Raw genomic sequence first — 17,583 nt, 5'->3', positions numbered from 1 at the left:
GAGGCGCTGTTGACTAGGCTGAAAACCAAACTACCCGAGGCAGCCCGTGACAGAACACTTCATCACTGGCCTCCAAGAAGCCCTGATCTTACCCCCTGCGATTTTTTTTTATGGGGGTATGTTAAGGATATGGTGTTTCGGCCACCTCTCCCAGCCACCATTGATGATTTGAAACGAGAAATAACAGCAGCTATCCAAACTGTTGTTACGCCTGATATGCTACAGAGAGTGTGGAACGAGTTGGAGTATCGGGTTGATATTGCTCGTGTGTCTGGAGGGGGTCATATTGAACATCTCTGAACTTGTTTTTGAGTGAAAAAAAAACCTTTTTAAATACTCTTTGTAATGATGTATAACAGAAGGTTATATTATGTTTCTTTCATTGAATACACATTTTTAAAGTTGTGGTATTCTTTTTGAATCACCCTGTACTACTGGGTGGTCAACTTGGTCCTTGGCAACAGTTTGATTATGGTCATTCATCCTTGTCATCAGCTGATCATACTGACATAAAAAACTGTGCAATGTTTGCATCGGATGGTATATGACATGGCGGAAGTGCTGAGTGCATGGATTGGGCAGGTCTTTCATCTTGGTCTTCCAAAGGGATGATTACTGTAGCAACGGGTTGGGAGTGAGAGTAGTATAGGGATGAACTAAGATGTTGTGAACATTGGATGTTCAGTGGAAAACCACTTGGGGGGGGGGGGGGGGGGGAGGATGCTGGATAATGTCTCTCATTTCAGGGCACAATGATAGATAATCAAAGACCTATCAAAATGTATGGTTCTTTTGTTGCAGTCCAGGGTGATTTTGGATCACAAGAGGGGCCTACTTTGTATTTGATTCTTGGGGGGTAGTGGGAGGATTGGGGGCATATGAGGATGTGGCATGGGAAATCTGTTTGTGGACTAGATTTGGGGGTAGTGTCTGTCTGTGGTGGCCATTGTGAGACCTTCAGCATACTGAGAAAATTAGTTTTCATCACTGCAGATTCATGGTGCACAGGTAGCCAGGGTGTGGGAGGTATTTTTTGGTGTGGAAGGGACAGCAGCTGTTGAAGTACAGGTACTGTTGATTAGTAGATTTAATGTGGACAAAGTTACGGATGGAACTGTCAGAGAGGTGGAGGCCAACGTCCAGGAGGGTACCACATTGAGTTGAAGAGGCCTGGCTGAAACAGATGGGAGAGATGTTGAGGTTGTGAAGGAATGAGGTGAGGGTGTCTTGGCTCTTGACTCCAGATAATGAAGATATCATCAGTGAACCTGAACCAGACTCGGTGTAGGGAGTTGTGGGAGGCAAGGAAGGTTTCCTCTAGATGGCCCATAAACAGGCTGACATAGAAGGGTGCCATGTGGGTACCCATGGGGCTGTGCCACAGATTTGTTTGTATACCTTCCCTTCAGAGGAAATTAGTTGTGTGGTAGGGTATAGTTGGTAAGGTGTATGAGGAATGAGGTAGTGAATTTAGAGTCTGAAGGTGACTGGAAGAGATAGAGTTCAATAGCAGCAAGCCCAATGGCATGAGAGATGTTGGCATGTAAGGAGGTGGCATCAACAGTTACGGGTGTGGATCCAGCAGGTAAAAGGGAGGGGATGGTGTAGAGTTGTTGAAGGAAGTGGTTATTACACTACTGACCATTGAAATTACTACACCATGAAGATGACGTGCTACAGACGCGAAATTTAATGGACAGGAAGATGATGCTGTGATATGCAAATGATTAGCTTTTCAGAGCATTCACACAAAGTTGGCGCCCGTGGCGACACCTACAATGTGCTGACATGAGGAAAGTTTCCAATCGATTTCTCATACACAAACAGCAGTTGACCAGCGTTGCCTGGGGAAACGTTGTTGTGATGCCTTGTGTAAGGAGGAGAAATGTGTACCATCACATTTCCGACTTTGATAAAGGTCGTATTGTAGCCTATCGTGAGTGTGCTTTATCGTATCGCGACATTGCTGCTCACATTGGTCGAGATCCAATTACTGTTAGGAGAATGTGGAATCGGTGAGTTCAGGAGGGTAATACGGAACGCCTTGCTGGATCCCAGTGGCCTCGTTTCACTCGCAGTCGAGATGACAGGCATCTTATCCGCATGGCTGTAACGGATCATGCAGCCACGTCTCAATCCCTGAGTCAACAGATGGGGACGTTTGCAAGACAACAACCATCTGCACGAATGGTTTGACGACGTTTGCAGCAGCATGGACTATCAGCTCGGAGACTGTGGCTGCCGTTACCCTTGACGCTGCGTCACGGACAGGAGTGCCTGTGATGATGTACTCAACGACGAACCTGGGTGCACGAATGGCAAAACGTCCTTTTTGCGGATGAATCCAGGTTCTGTATACAGCATCATGATGGTCGTATCCGTGTTTGGTGACATTGCGGTGAACGCACATTGGAAGCGTGTGTTTGTCATCGCCATACTGGTGTATCATCCGCCGTGATGGTATGGGGTGCCATTGGTTACACGTCTCGGTCACTTCTTGATCGCATTGACAGCACTTTGAACAGTGGACGTTACATTTCAGATGTGTTACGACCCGTGGCCCTACCCTTCATTCGATCCCTGCGAAACCCTACATTTCAGCAGGATAATGCATGACTGCATGTTGCAGGTCCTGTACAGACCTTTCTGGATACAGGAAATGTTTGACTGTTGCCCTGGCCAGCACATTCTCCAGATCTCTCACCAATGACAACGTCTGGTCAATGGTGACCGAGCAACTGGCTCGTCACAATATGCTAGTCACTACTCTTGGTGAACTGTGGTATTGTGTTGAAGCTGCATGGGCAGCTGTACCTGTACACGCCATCCAAGCTCTGTTTGACTCAGTGCCCAGGCATATCAAGGCTGTTATTACGGCCAGAGGTGGTTGTTCTGGGTACTGATTTTTCAGGATTTATGCTCCCAAATTGCGTGAAAATGTAATCACATATCAGTTCCAGTATAATATATTTGTCCAATGAATACCTGTTTATCATCTGCATTTCTTCTTGGTGTAGCAATTTTAATGGCCAGTAGTGTATCTTTGATGTGTTAGGCTAGCTTTTGTGCTATTGGTTGGATGTGTTAGTCAACAAGAGCGGACATTCTTGAAGTGGGAGAACAATAGCTAGCTGCAGTGTGGCATCCAGAATTTGTGTGTGTGTGTGTGTGTGTGTGTGTGTGTGTGTGTGTGTGTGTGTGGAGGGGGGGGGGGGTGTCATTGGGATGAGGTTGTGAGGATGGAGGTGGACTTACTGCGATAGGTTTTAGGAAGAGCCTATGGATTTCCTTAGGGATTGGAAGTTATGTTGAACTTATGAGATCTCTATGACAGAACTTGTCTCCTCTCCTTCCCCTGATCCTTGCAGTGGAAACAGTTCTTTGCAACCAGTCCCTCCAACCAAAGCCAACCTAATCCTAACATTGAACCATGTATTTCCCAGTTCATACCACTATCCAGTTGTGACTTTGTCACCTTCCAGGAATTCTGTACCCCCAACTTGGCCACACTATCTGTCCCCAGGTCCCTTCGTAACAACACTAACATTACATCAGAAAAAAGGACAGCAATACAGAACCTGAAAGCAGGTCCTGACCTAATCATCCTCCCCACAGACAAAAGTTCCACCACTGTCATGATGAGTTGCAATGACTTCCTGGCAGAAAGCCTCTGCCAACTGTCTGACCCCTCCAGTTACAAGGTCTGCCATAGTGATCCCGTTTTGGAAGACCATTATAACATCCAGTCTGGACTGAAATCAAAAAGGTCTTCCCAGGACCTTTCCTCAAGTCCATCTCCCTCCTCACTCCAAAATCACACTGCATGGCCATCTTCTACATGCTCCACAGAATTCCTGAAATCAGTGACATCCTACCCAAGATCCTTTCCTCTCCTCCTAAAATGGTGTTCCATCCCCCATTCAACTTATACAGTGTCCTAGTCCACCCCTGTGTCTCTCCCATTCCCAAACCCTTACCACAGGGGTCATATCCCTGTTGAAGATCCAAGTGCAAGACCTGCCGAATCCACACACCCAGCACTTCGTACTCCAGCCCTGTCACAGGCTCATCCTACCCCATCATAGGCTGAGCCACCTGTGAAGGCAGCCATGTGATACCAACTCTGCTGCAGAACCTGTACAGCTTTTTATGTTGGTATGACTACCAACCAGCTGTCCACTAGGATCAACGGCCATCACCAGACTGTTGCCAAAGACAAAGTTGACCACCCAGAGGGACTTGTGCAGCTAAGCATAAAGTTCTCAATTTCAACGGTTGCTTCAGGACCGGGACCATCTGCATTCTTTCCTCTACCAACTGGTTCTCTGAACTAGGTAGATGGGATTTATCCTTGCTATTTTGACAATGGTAGTACTCGAAGCGAGCATCGTTACTCTGAGTCCATTTGCAATGGTAAGTAGAGAGCACCTGACACATTTCTTCAAAAGAGAGACTGGCAGGTTCCTGAAGAGCATCTAGCTAGCTGACACAAAAGGTGATAAATACGAGGAGAAATCCATGACAGAAATAAAGCTTATGCACTCCAATTGCTTGAAAATGTTGCCGAAGGCATTTTTGATATGCATCATAATCTTCTACAGAATTGTCATACAGAGGAAACAGTGAGGGTTTCATCATTGAGGCTGCCCATTTGTTTAGTGCCATAGAGAGAGTCTGCTGCTGGTCGGTGAGAGCAGACAGTTTATCAGAATGCCAACCAAGTTTTATTCTGATTCCACATAATCTCAAAGTCTTCTAACTATAGAACACGTCAATATACAGTCCCTTAGGTGTGCATACAAGGCCGACGGCCTGTGGTGCACCGGACTTATGTTGGGCTGTTGGGCACACGGCACAGTGCTTGTTGCGCCGTCTGTCCACGTTGTGAGGTGACCGCTCTGTACCAGCTGTTGGGCTGTTGGGCACACGGCACAGTGCTTGTTGCGCCGTCTGTCCACGTTGTGAGGTGACCGCTCTGTACCAGCTGTGGAGGCACATGTATTGCACACTGTTTGATTACACGTGCTAATAGTATAGTACTGGAACAAATTTCTTCCCTTTTATCATTCTGTATATTTGTCCATGTTATTGCATTCATTATTCCCATTTCTCAGTTTGCTGGGATTTCATTTTATTTATAATCCCTTCTTCCATTTAAATCTTTGTCTGTGGTACTTTGTCCATTGTGCAATAACGATTTGCATTTTAAATGTTTGTATGGCGATTACCATTAAAAAAAAAAAAATGTACATCTTGTAACAAAAAGTGGATTTTTGATTACATTGTATAGTCGATATAAGTAGGTTACATCATCCATTGATTTTTAACTGATAAAACAGCAGTTTCAGATGTTTAAATATTATGATAGATAAATAAAAAGAATTAAATTCACATGCCCAGAGATTCCTGATGGAAAACAAATTGTAGGAAGAAAAAAAATGAGGGCAGTTGTAAAAGTTAATTCTGTAGTTAAGATGGTGTGTCACAGGAATAGAAATAAAATAATTACTTTAAGGCAATTAAGGGAGTAAACATAATGACCAAAAGTCATTTCTATAAAAATTTCAGAGTTTCTAACAAGATCCGAATTACAACATTTTGCATGTGAGGCCTGGAAGCTGCAGCAAACATACTAAAGATACTGCCTGTATTTATATTTTGCGTATTTGTCTTCTTCTGGAATATTGCTGTGCAGTGTAGGATCCTTAACCCATATGACTGATAGAGGACATTAAAAATTTCAAAGAAGGGTGGCTAGTTTTGTACTATACTGAAGAGATGAGGTGGGAGTCTCAAAGATATGATTAACAAGGTGTGGTAGGACACATTAAAACAGTGTTTTTAACTGTGGCAAAATATGTTCAGAACATTTCAATCACCAACTTTCTTCTCAGAGTGAATAAATATTGTGTTGGCTTCCCATACACAAGGAGAAATGACCCTTGTGATAAAATTTAGAGCTTGCACAGAAATAGTTCAGTGTTCTTCACAAATGCTGTTTGAGAATGGACCGGCAAAGAAATGGTCTGAAAGTCATTCTATGAACTGTTTGCAGATGTAAAGATTTTCTCACTGAAAGAGGATATTTTACGTTATATTTTACCAACTTGACACGCTCACTCCTGCATAAAAAGCACTATAGATAAAAGTAAGCAAAATTTAACCTACCAAATTGTCAAAAGAGTCTGTACTTTAAGAAGAACACGCCCACACAAAGGAAAAAAGGAAAAAGAAAGAAACTTGTGCCCCTACATATCTGGCTGGGTGCACAGTGCAAGGATTGCACACTGTGGTGGAGCAGTTTTTGTGTTGGGTGAGGCGGGGTAGAGGGAGAGGGTGAGGTGTGGGGTAGGAAGAAGGAAGAAGGTGGCTGGCAGCTCTGAAGGAGGGATCCAGTTTGCTGTCTAGGAAAGCGGGAGGGAGGGAGGCGTGATAATTAGACAGGCTAGATCTCTGATGCTTGACCCTCCGAGTTGATGGAGAGTGGTTTATGCTGAAGGTGACGTAGGGACATGAATTGGGAGGGGATGACAGGATGAAGGGAAGGGGAACTGTTGGGTGGAAGACGTTGGGACAGTGAGTTCTCGGAGATTGAGGCTGGGATGATTGGGTGCATGAAGAGTGTGTTGCATGAGTTATTCCCATCTGTGTAGTTCAGGAAAGCTGGTAATGGAGGGAAGGGCCCAGGTGATGAAGGAGCCACTGAAATAGAGAATGTGCCCAGGTTCATGTTGGGCCACTGGGTGGTCAACTTTGTTCTTGGCAACAGTTTGGTGGTGGTCAGTCATTGTGGTGGACAGCTTGTTGGTAGTCATATTGCCATAAAAAGCTATGCAATGTGTGCGGCAGAGTTGGTATGTGACATGGCAGAAGTGCTGGGTGTGTGGACTGGGTGGGTCTTGTATTTTGATCTTTCACTGGGATATGAATCACTGTGGCAAGGGGTTGGGAGTGAGAGTGGCATAGGGATGGACTGAGACTGGCAAAGGATTTGGTTCAGTTGTTCCACTCGAGGGTGATGGGAGATGAGGGGAGCACTATTTGGTAACTGATTCTTGGGTTGTAGTTGGTGGATGGATTGATGTGTTGATGTGTGTGAGGATATAGCACAGAAAATAATTTTGCAGAGTAGATTGGGGGGGGGGGGGGGGGAGTAGTGCTTGTCTGGGAAGACACTTGGGAGACCTTCAGCATACTGAGCAAGGGAGTTCTCATCACTGCAGATATGCCATCCATGGATGGAAAGCCTGTATAAGAGGTATTTTTAGTGTGGAAGGAATGGTAGCTGTCGAAATGGTTACGTGGTTTACTTAACTGATGATCCAACATAAAAACCGAGGATGCATTTATTGAAATGCGACCTGATAAAATGACAGATCTGTCCTCATTTCTTCCAGTTGTTTACTGAAAGTTGCTCTTGCAATGGAATCGATATTTGAATGGAAGAGGATGCTGCTTGTTAAAGTAAGCACTGGGTGTGCTTTAGAAATTATCACACAGTGTTGCGGATGCGAGGATGGTGCAAACTTCAAAACTCCTGAAGGTGGAGAATGTACCTATTGTGTACGTAGCTGTTGAGATAGAATACTCATTAGTGGGAACCTGCCACACGCCAAGTATACTAGGATTTTCTGGATAATGCATGGGCCCCCGTTTTGACCTTGGCTTTCGTACCTACTTACAGGATACTGTGGTTTCTGTTCCTTCGATAAAAAATTCTCCTAGCAGGCGTGGCACTGATGTCAACAAGTGGGGCTTTGGATAGGACAACAACTACGTCAGCTCAAAGAACGATACATTTCTGTAAAAGGATACTTTGTGTGTCACAGAATGTTTTACTTATAATAATTTTTTAAGGCGAAGGAATTTAGAAAAAGTTGACAATATTTTGTATTAAAAAACACTATCTACATATAGTAGGTATGCTTATGCTGAAATCTGTTAAGTACTTGAAGGATTTGCACTTCTTTGGTTGAAATGGCTACACTGAGGCTAGTCAAACAGACCCAGAAGTCTAAAGTTTCTAGTGACTTAGTAAAATTGCACAGCACCCTTAATTCCATCAGGGATGGTGTCTCATGCAGAGATTTGATGAATATAGATGTAAAGGAGCTAAAATAAGTGGGGGAAAGGGAAGTTAAAAAGATTTTGAAGAGAGTGTACAGTTAATTGGAAAAAGACACTTGCACTGATACTGAATTTTCAACTCTCCAGCATTGCTAAAGCAAAACACAGCAGGTTTCATCTACCTTATAATAAGACCATACATCTCAGATATTTTAACTGTTTCTAATGTTATCACTGTATACACCAACTATGGTGTGTAATGGATCTTCATAATGTGAGAAATGTGGCCACCCTATGCATCTTCTAGTTTACCCGCATTACTTTGTGCAAAGTGATGTGCCAACTATGCTGTTTGCAGTCCTTTTCAGGAGTTCATTATACACAGTGTGTGTCCAAAGCTGATGTACAAATCCAAAACAAAAGTTTCCTTTACTTATAATAATGTTCTTCAATGGCTGTTCTAGTTATGATTAATCATTGGCCTTATATCTAAATGGTGATATACGACATGTAGCTTTTGCTCTAATAAAGGTTTTACAGGTAACATGTAGGAACAATGGGGGAGAGCTTATTAAGTTTTGGGACTGAGTGTGTTAGCATTGTCAGAAGTAATCACAGCACCATGTGTTACACATGCTGTACTCTGACAGTGTGTTGATTTTTTTACATTTTAGTCAATCACATGAAAAGGAGATATTGAAAATTTGCTGTTCTGTATTTAAAAAATGACAGTTGAAAACATTAACATACTTTGTTGAAGACAGGCAACATAGTTGTTGATGTTGCTTGTGATTCTACATTATTCTTTTGTAAAGTATTTTAATTTTCTGTACCTTTGATGCTTTAGTATTATTTTCTGTTGCTTTCGTTGACTACTTCTTAGTTAGAGTATTTGTTTATTACTGGTTTCTGCTACATAAAATGAGTGAAATCATTAACATTACGTCTACATTCCAAAGGATGTTAAACATAAATTTGTGCAATCATTAATTTGGTGGAGCCTGTGCTATTGCGTTGAGCAATAAAATCCCTAGGCAGTTAGGACTAAAAGTGAAAACGTGGACCTGTGTGGGCTTATATCTGCAACATCTGTCTGTATGACCACATCGATGCTCCATACACCAAGTTAGGATGATGTGGTTAGAAAACTTACTTGACAGCCATATGCTGTGTCTACCTCTTCAAGTCCTCAGTGTGTGTGCACCACAGTACCTTCCATAACAGATTAAGTTCCTAGCAAATCATCATAATTACAACATAAGGCCTCTCTTATCTAATATCCAACTGTATCTATCTGTAAAATAGAAACATACAGAAATTCCTTCCCCACTGGTGCTGTCTACCTCTGGAACAGGTTACCCTGCACCGTCTGTGGAATTCAATGTCCTGTTGCGTTTAAGAAACTACTGAATCACTTACTTTTGTCAGCCTCAAAACTCTTCAGTAAAAAAATTAACATATATGACCATTTCTCCCTGTCAAATGGTGAAGCAAATTCTCAAATCTTCTTGGAATTGCATTTCTTTCTAATTTCATTTGTCAACTTCACCACTTTCTTCATTACTTGTGAACCCATGTTATGCCCACAGTCATTGTCATTAGATGTAAGAGAGGACTTAATGTCCATTGCCTTTCCAGGATAAATAACGCAGCCAAAAAAAAAAAAAAAATAAATAAAATAAAAAATAAAAATAAAAATTAAAAATAATAATAATAATAATAATTTTAAAGTGGCACTTTTATTAGTCTACATAAGTAACATCTCCATTAAAATTCTTAAAATTATTATAATATTACTGTAACATTTATTGCAGCTGCTTGACTACGTTGAGTGCTTTACTGGACCCAACATAAAGGCAATGCACACAATGCTTATAAATAAACCTCCAGACTCAGGGAAGGCTACCTCTGTACACCCTGCACATCAGGTGAGTAAAATGTTTCGAAGTTTTCTTGTTCCCACTTCACCCCAGTTCATCCCCATCCACACTCCTCGTCCACCTTCCATTTCCTTTATTTCTCATTTCATTTCTGTCTCCAGCCTCATCTCTGTCTCTCTCATCCAAATCTTGTAATAATAAAGTGACTTGTAATTGACATGTCTTACTTCCACAATTACAGTTTACTAATTCACTGCTTTGTCCTGTCTCTTCTGTGAACTTCAGACTTCAGTTTTCTGTTACAGGACCTCCATTACTTTCCCTTCAGGCCAGCTGATCGCATAGTGGCAGCGTGGACAGCCATGGAGAGGGTGACTACCAGGAACGGCTGTTTGTACGTGCTCCCCGGAACTCACAAGGGCAAACTCCTGCAGCATGACTATCCTGATCTGGAGGTAAATGTCATTACTCCTAAAACAACTCAGTGCAACCAAATTTGCACTTAGAATCATTCCAAATCTTGGGGGGGGGGGGGGGGGGGCCAATAGTAATGTCATATGGAATAATTTTCTGGGGTGATGCATCTTTAAGAAAGACATGGTTTCTCAAAAAAAGTGTTATAAGGGTAATATGTAGTGCACACCCGCAGTCATGCTGTAGACATCTGTTTAAGGTGTTGGACATTCTGACTACTGTTTCAGTCCCCCGTGAAGTTTGTTGTAAATAATCCAATGCAGTTCAAAAGGAACAATGCTGTATGTAATTATAATACCAGAAGGAAAAATTTCATTATTCCACATTAAGGTTGTCTTTAGCACAAAGAGGGTTGCACAGTGCTGCAACTAAAATTTTTTCTCTCTTACCCAGTGATATAACATGTATGATTGACAGCAAAGTAAAATTTGAAAACAAACTTAGAAAGTTCCTCCTTGACAACTCCTCCTATTCCATAGAAGAATTTCTATTGTAATGTGTAAAAGGTGGTAGGTAGGAATTACTAATGAAAACCCTTCAATAAATGTTCAGCATGTAGCAATAGCTAAAAGTTAGTTTGTAGGGTGTACATAAAATCACTCATTCCACATCATCACAGTTAATTGTGCAATTGATCCATGGAACATGAAACTAATTAACTAATGACAGTCAGTCAGGGCAACTTTTTACCAGTCAGGGTATCTTTGTACCAAATACCGCTTTTGTTTCAAATGGGTGCTGCCCCACCTATTTGCATTATTTTAAACTAAAAGTAGTAGTCTTATTACCTCTCTGATTTCTAGTTAATATTTCAGTTCACTTCCTAACTTCCTACAATTTCATAGGCTTGTGATTATCCTTTAATTATGTTGTCTATGAAAGGAGCTTCTGGCAACAGTGATTTAACTGGAACAGTGCCAGGTCGATACCAATATCCTGAAATTTCAAAGTAAACCTGCACTATTGTATTAACACCGTTTGTTTTTACTTCTTATTAACATCTGATGTCCTTCTGGCATGATGTAAATTTGCCAAGAGCATTAGACATAGGAACACTTCTTTGTTTTTTAAGACCAATCTAAAATTGCCCTGAATGATAGTGTAACTTTGTACCAGCATTAACACTGAAATTTTACTCTAATAGGCCATAGTTAGTATACATTTTCACTTTTCCAAGCATTTAGTAACTGAGATGTAAAATGTTAAATGCCTGTTGTGATGTGTAATTTATTTTGTGTCCAGTTTGTTCAAAAAATGGAAATAGGTGATATACAGGTACCCTAATTGACTAACTACTTCACTAATAAAAATACTGGTTGTGGTCATTGTGCAGTACAAACTTCATTATTTTAAAAGGAGTTTTTGTATAACCACACAAGATCACTGCTATTAGGTCAACGAAGTATCACGTGACAAGAAAACTGCAGTACTGGTATGTGACATTGGTCTGAAACTAGTATAACTCTATAAATATTCATGCTAGTGTCAAACTAGCAGAACTGACTAAGTTTTGCAACTATAACATTTCTAGTAGGGTACACTACATTATTCAGAATTGCCAGTAGGCAGTTCTGTGATCTGAAATTTTTCTCTGTTGCAAAGTACATGCGCACACGCAGCTGTTTGCATTATCAATACACACAAAAAATTAGGCTGATAAGTTTTTAACCAGCCTGCTTATAAAATTCTGACTTTTTACCAATAGCTCCTACAACTTGAAAACTAGTTTCAACAACTTCATGTATAATGAAATAAAAGTGTAGGGGGCAGAAAGAATTGAGTCGGGTCCCACAGTGATGAAACCTTAGACTCCTACTATGATTTTCTGTTTTTCCACTAAATCCTTTGAGACAAATGTAGGGAGGGTGACATCTCTGAAAATGGTAGGGATGATTTCTTTGCCTATATTAATTCAGTTGTGTCATTACTGGATGGTATGTCTCCCCTGACGTGGGGTTCTGGGTAACTTCTCCAAACTGTACCCCTTTTCCTAAACCTGTCCAGACCTTTTCCTTCACCTCTCTTCCTTCCCCTTCAATTCTTCTGCCAGAAAAAGGAGCCACTGGCTCCAAAAGCTTGCATAAGTTAAACCTAACCTTTTGTGTCTGTATTTGCTCCTGCCGCTACTTGGTGAGTAGATTTTTTTTATCTGTGCAATTACTTTATTTTGCCAAAGGTTGATTATTTTCATTTGTTACATTCCATCCTGGATTTTCCATTGTTTGAAAAATGCAAAGGCAGATGTAATTTCTCTTCCCATTGTGCATGTCAGGTAAAAGTGAACTTACAACATACCGCTGCTTTTGTGTTGCGTGCTGCTACTGGTAACAGTTTGTGTGACGAATGATGGAAAGTAAACATGACAAATAAAGTGTTTGATGTGGGTTGGCAGTCGCATTGCTCGTTTGTCCTATAATTTGTAAATGAAGTTAGCTTGTGTTTTGTTTAATTCGCAGCAAATTAAGCCGGGCTATTAGATGTCAAATGTAACTACAACCTGTAATGGTACTTGAATTATGTAACCATTACGGCACCTCATCTGAACCTCTCGGTACCAGTAATATTCTACCGTATTTCTGTTAACTACTTAACACATTTCTGAGACAACATTCAAATTTGATTTCACTTTTGATACATTGATATGTTTATATTGCAATGATATTATTCTTATGTGTATTCTTTCTTTTGTCACTATGATCTTTGACATACTTGTAACTCTGATTTTTGGGTGCATAAGCGATTATTAGTTAGTTAGTTGTTACCTTGTTAGAGAGTCGGACCTTGAGAAGGTCAAGTCTTGGACATCATGTTGGAAAGACACATATTGTAGTTGGCTTATAAAATGTGAGAAAGATGTTTTCAAGTATGTTTTGTATTGTGAAGTGATGTTTGTGTGTCACGTGATATTGCAATAAAAGCAATTAAAAGGGAGTGTAACTTAAATTCGGAGTGCTGATTGCTTTTTTTACATCACTATTGTGCTAACTTTGAAAGGTTTAATCTCCAAAAATGGTTGGAGAAGCACATCTACAAAACCTTTGAATATAGCAGAATAAAACCTAGGCCTCTTTGCATCCGAGCTTGGAATCATAACCACCTAGATTTTCAACGATTGAGTCATGATTTTACGACAAGACCAGCGTGGGAAACACAAAAAGATGAGTGCCTAGTTTTTTCATTATTACATGAAATGACTATTAACTGTGCTCTAATGACACCAGCCACATAATATGACTGTTGTTGCTCGATAATGCAGTATCTAGCAGCGTGAGCAACACCACAATCGTTATTAAAATTTTGACCTTTGTTGTGGTAGGGTTGTTAGAAACCTCAGAAATTACGACATTTAGAAAAAAACAGTCATATATTTGTGGCAGAAAAAATTATAAATTCCATAGCTGCTTGTTTCACTTGCAATAATTTATGCTGTGATATTAGATTCCAAGACAGTTCAGCAACATAACCACAACCCCAGAAGTCAAGACTTTTTGGAAGAAACAGCCAAGTATTTGAGACAACCAAGATTATAAGATTGAACAATTCTCATTGGTTACCTTGAAGATGAAATGGGAGATGTCATAGTGCATGAAGGATTTGACAGAGCACTGATAGACCTAAGTAAAAAAAAGGCCCTGGGAATAGACAACATTCCATTAGAGCTACTGATAGCCTTGGGAGAGCCAGCCATGACAAAACTCTACCATCTGGTGAGCAAAATGTAAGAGACAGGTGAAATACCCTCAGAATTGAAGGAGAATGTAAAAATCCAATTCCAAAGAAAGCAAGTGTTGACAGCAGTGAAATTACTGAACTATTAGTTTAATAAGTCACGACTGCAAAATGTTGTGTTGTTGTGGTCTTCAGTCCTGAGACTGGTTTGATGCAGCTCTCCATGCTACTCTATCCTGTGCAAGCTTTTTCATCTCCCAGTACCTATTGCAACCTACATCCTTCTGAATCTGCTTAGTGTATTCATCTCTTGGTCTCCCTCTACGATTTTTACCCTCCACGCTGCCCTCCAACACTAAATTGGTGATCCCTTGATGCCTCAGAACATGTCCTACCAACCGATCCCTTCTTCTGGTCAAGTTGTGCCACAAACTTCTCTTCTCCCCAATCCTATTCAATACTTCCTCATTAGTTATGTGATCTACCCATCTAATCTTCAGCATTCTTCTGTAGCACCACATTTCGAAAGCTTCTACTCTCTTCTTGTCCAAAATATTTATCGTCCATGTTTCACTTCCATACATGGCTACACTCCATACAAATACTTTCAGAAATGACTTCCTGACACTTAAATCAATACTGGATGTTAACAAATTTCTCTTCTTCAGAAACGCTTTCCTTGCCATTGCCAGCCTACATTTTATATCCTCTCTACTTCGACCATCATCAGTTATTTTGCTCCCCAAATAGCAAAACTGCTTTACTACTTTAAGTGCCTCATTTCGTAATCTAATTCCCTCAGCATCACCCGACTTAATTAGACTACATTCCATTATCCTTGTTTTGCTTTTGTTGATGTTCATCTTATATCCTCCTTTCAAGACACTGTCCATTCCATTCAACTGCTCTTCCAAGTCCTTTGCTGTCTCTGACAGAATTACAATGTCATCGGCGAACCTCAAAGTTTTTATTTCTTCTCCATGAATTTTAATACCTACCCCGAATTTTTCTTTTGTTTCCTTTACTGCTTGCTCAATATACAGATTGAACAACATCGGGGAGAGGCTACAACCCTGTCTCACTCCCTTCCCAACCACTGCTTCCCTTTCATGTCCCTCGACTCTTATAACTGCCATCTGGTTTCTGTACAAATTGTAAATAGCCTTTCGCTCCCTGTATTTTACCCCTGCCACCTTCAGAATTTGAAAGAGAGTATTCCAGTCAACATTGTCAAAAGCTTTCTCTAAGTCTACAAATGCTAGAAACGTAGGTTTGCCTTTCCTTAATCTTTCTTCTAAGATAAGTCGTAAGGTCAGTATTGCCTCACGTGTTCCAGTGTTTCTACGGAATCCAAACTGATCTTCCCCGAGGTTGGCTTCTACTAGTTTTTCCATTCGTCTGTAAAGAATTCGTGTTAGTATTTTGCAGCTGTGGCTTATTAAACTGATTGTTCGGTAATTTTCACATCTGTCAACACCTGCTTTCTTTGGGATTGGAATTATTATATTCTTCTTGAAGTCTGAGGGTATTTCGCCTGTTTCATACATCTTGCTCACCAGATGGTAGAGTTTTGTCAGGACTGGCTCTCCCACGGCCGTCAGTAGTTCCAATGGAATATTGTCTACTCCGGGGGCCTTGTTTCGACTCAGGTCTTTCAGTGCTCTGTCAAACTCTTCACGCAGTATCGTATCTCCCATTTCATCTTCATCTACATCCTCTTCCATTTCCATAATATTGTCCTCAAGTACATCGCCCTTGTATAGACCCTCTATATACTCCTTCCACCTTTCTGCTTTCCCTTCTTTGCTTAGAACTGGGTTTCCATCTGAGCTCTTGATATTCATACAAGTCGTTCTCTTATCTCCAAAGGTCTCTTTAATTTTCCTGTAGGCGGTATCTATCTTACCCCTAGTGAGATAGGCCTCTACATCCTTACATTTGTCCTCTAGCCATCCCTGTTTAGCCATTTTGCACTTCCTGTCGATCTCGTTTTTGAGACGTTTGTATTCCTTTTTGCCTGTTTCACTTACCGCATTTTTATATTTTCTCCTTTCATCAATTAAATTCAATATTTCTTCTGTTACCCAAGGATTTCTACTAGCCCTCGTCTTTTTACCTACTTGATCCTCTGCTGCCTTCACTACTTCATCCCTCAAAGCTACCCATTCTTCTTCTACTGTATTTATTTCCCCTATTCCTGTCAATTGCTCCCTTATGCTCTCCCTGAATCTCTGTACAACCTCTGGTTCTTTCAGTTTATCCAGGTCCCATCTCCTTAAATTCCCACCTTTTTGCAGTTTCTTCAGTTTTAATCTACAGGTCATAACCAATAGATTGTGGTCAGAGTCCACATCTGCCCCTGGAAATGTCTTACAATTTAAAACCTGGTTCCTAAATCTCTGTCTTACCATTATATAATCTATCTGATACCTTTTAGTATCTCCAGGGTTCTTCCATGTATACAACCTTCTTTCATGATTCTTAAACCAAGTGTTAGTTATGATTATGTTGTGCTCTGTGCAAAATTCTACCAGGCGGCTTCCTCTTTCATTTCTGTCCCCCAATCCATATTCACCTACTATGTTTCCTTCTCTCCCTTTTCCTACACTCGAATTCCAGTCACCCATGACTATTAAATTTTCGTCTCCCTTCACAATCTGCAAAATACTAATACAAATTCTTTACAGACGAATGGAGAAACTGGTAGAAGCCTACCTCAGGAAGGATCAGTTGGATTCCGTAGAAGTGTTGGAACACAGAGGCAATACTGATCCTATGACTCAAGTTAGAAGATACATTAAGGAAAGGCATATCTACCTTTCTAGCATTGGTAGACTTAGAGAAGGCTTTTGACAGTGTTGAGTGGAATACTCTCCTTCAAATTCTGAAGGTGGCAGGGGTCAAACACAAGGAGCGAAAGGCAATTTGTACAGAAACCAGATGGCAGTTATGAGAGTCGAGGGACATGAAAGGGAAGCAGTGGTTGGGAAGGGAGTGAGACAGGGTTGTAGCTTATCCCCGATGTTATTCAATCTGTATATTGAGCAAGCAGTGAAGGAAACAAAGGAAAAAATTTGGAGTAGGAATTAAAATCCCTGGAGAAGATATAAAAACTTTGAGGTTTGCCGATGACATTGTAATTCTGTCAGAGATAGCAAAGGACCTGGAAGAGCAGTTGAACAGAATGGACAGTGTCTTGAAAGGAGGATATGAGATGAACATCAACAAAAGGAAAATGAGGATAATGGAATGTCGTCGAATTAAATCAGGTGATGCTGAGGGAATTAGATTCCACGTATGGAAGTGAAACGTGGACGATAATAGTTTTGACAAGAAGAGCATAGAAGCTTTTGAAATGTGGTGCTACAGAAGAATGTTGAAGATTAGGTGGGTAGATCATTGTAACTAATGAGGAAGTAATGAATAGAATTGGGGAGAAGAGGAATTTGTGAAACAACTTACTAGAAGAAGGGATCAGTTGGTAGGACATGTT

General features: G+C 40.8%; 1 protein-coding gene across 4 annotated transcripts in view; it reads left to right on the top strand.

Moving 5' to 3' along the window:
- LOC124619064 (phytanoyl-CoA dioxygenase, peroxisomal-like) overlaps positions 1 to 17,583 on the top strand; it is a 110,937-nt gene that overhangs the window by 67,560 nt on the left and 25,794 nt on the right. For all 4 annotated transcript variants that reach the window (XM_047145398.1, XM_047145401.1, XM_047145396.1 and 1 more), the window contains exons 5-6: positions 9,882 to 9,995; positions 10,253 to 10,402. In XM_047145398.1, the coding sequence (XP_047001354.1) occupies positions 9,882 to 9,995; positions 10,253 to 10,402 (264 nt within the window). The remainder of the gene's footprint in view (positions 1 to 9,881; positions 9,996 to 10,252; positions 10,403 to 17,583) is intronic.

The sequence above is a fragment of the Schistocerca americana genome, chromosome 1, assembly GCF_021461395.2.
Source record: "Schistocerca americana isolate TAMUIC-IGC-003095 chromosome 1, iqSchAmer2.1, whole genome shotgun sequence".
NCBI lineage: Eukaryota > Metazoa > Arthropoda > Insecta > Orthoptera > Acrididae > Schistocerca > Schistocerca americana.
Note: the sequence above shows the minus strand (reverse complement) of the source record. Positions and strands in the feature narration are given on the sequence as shown.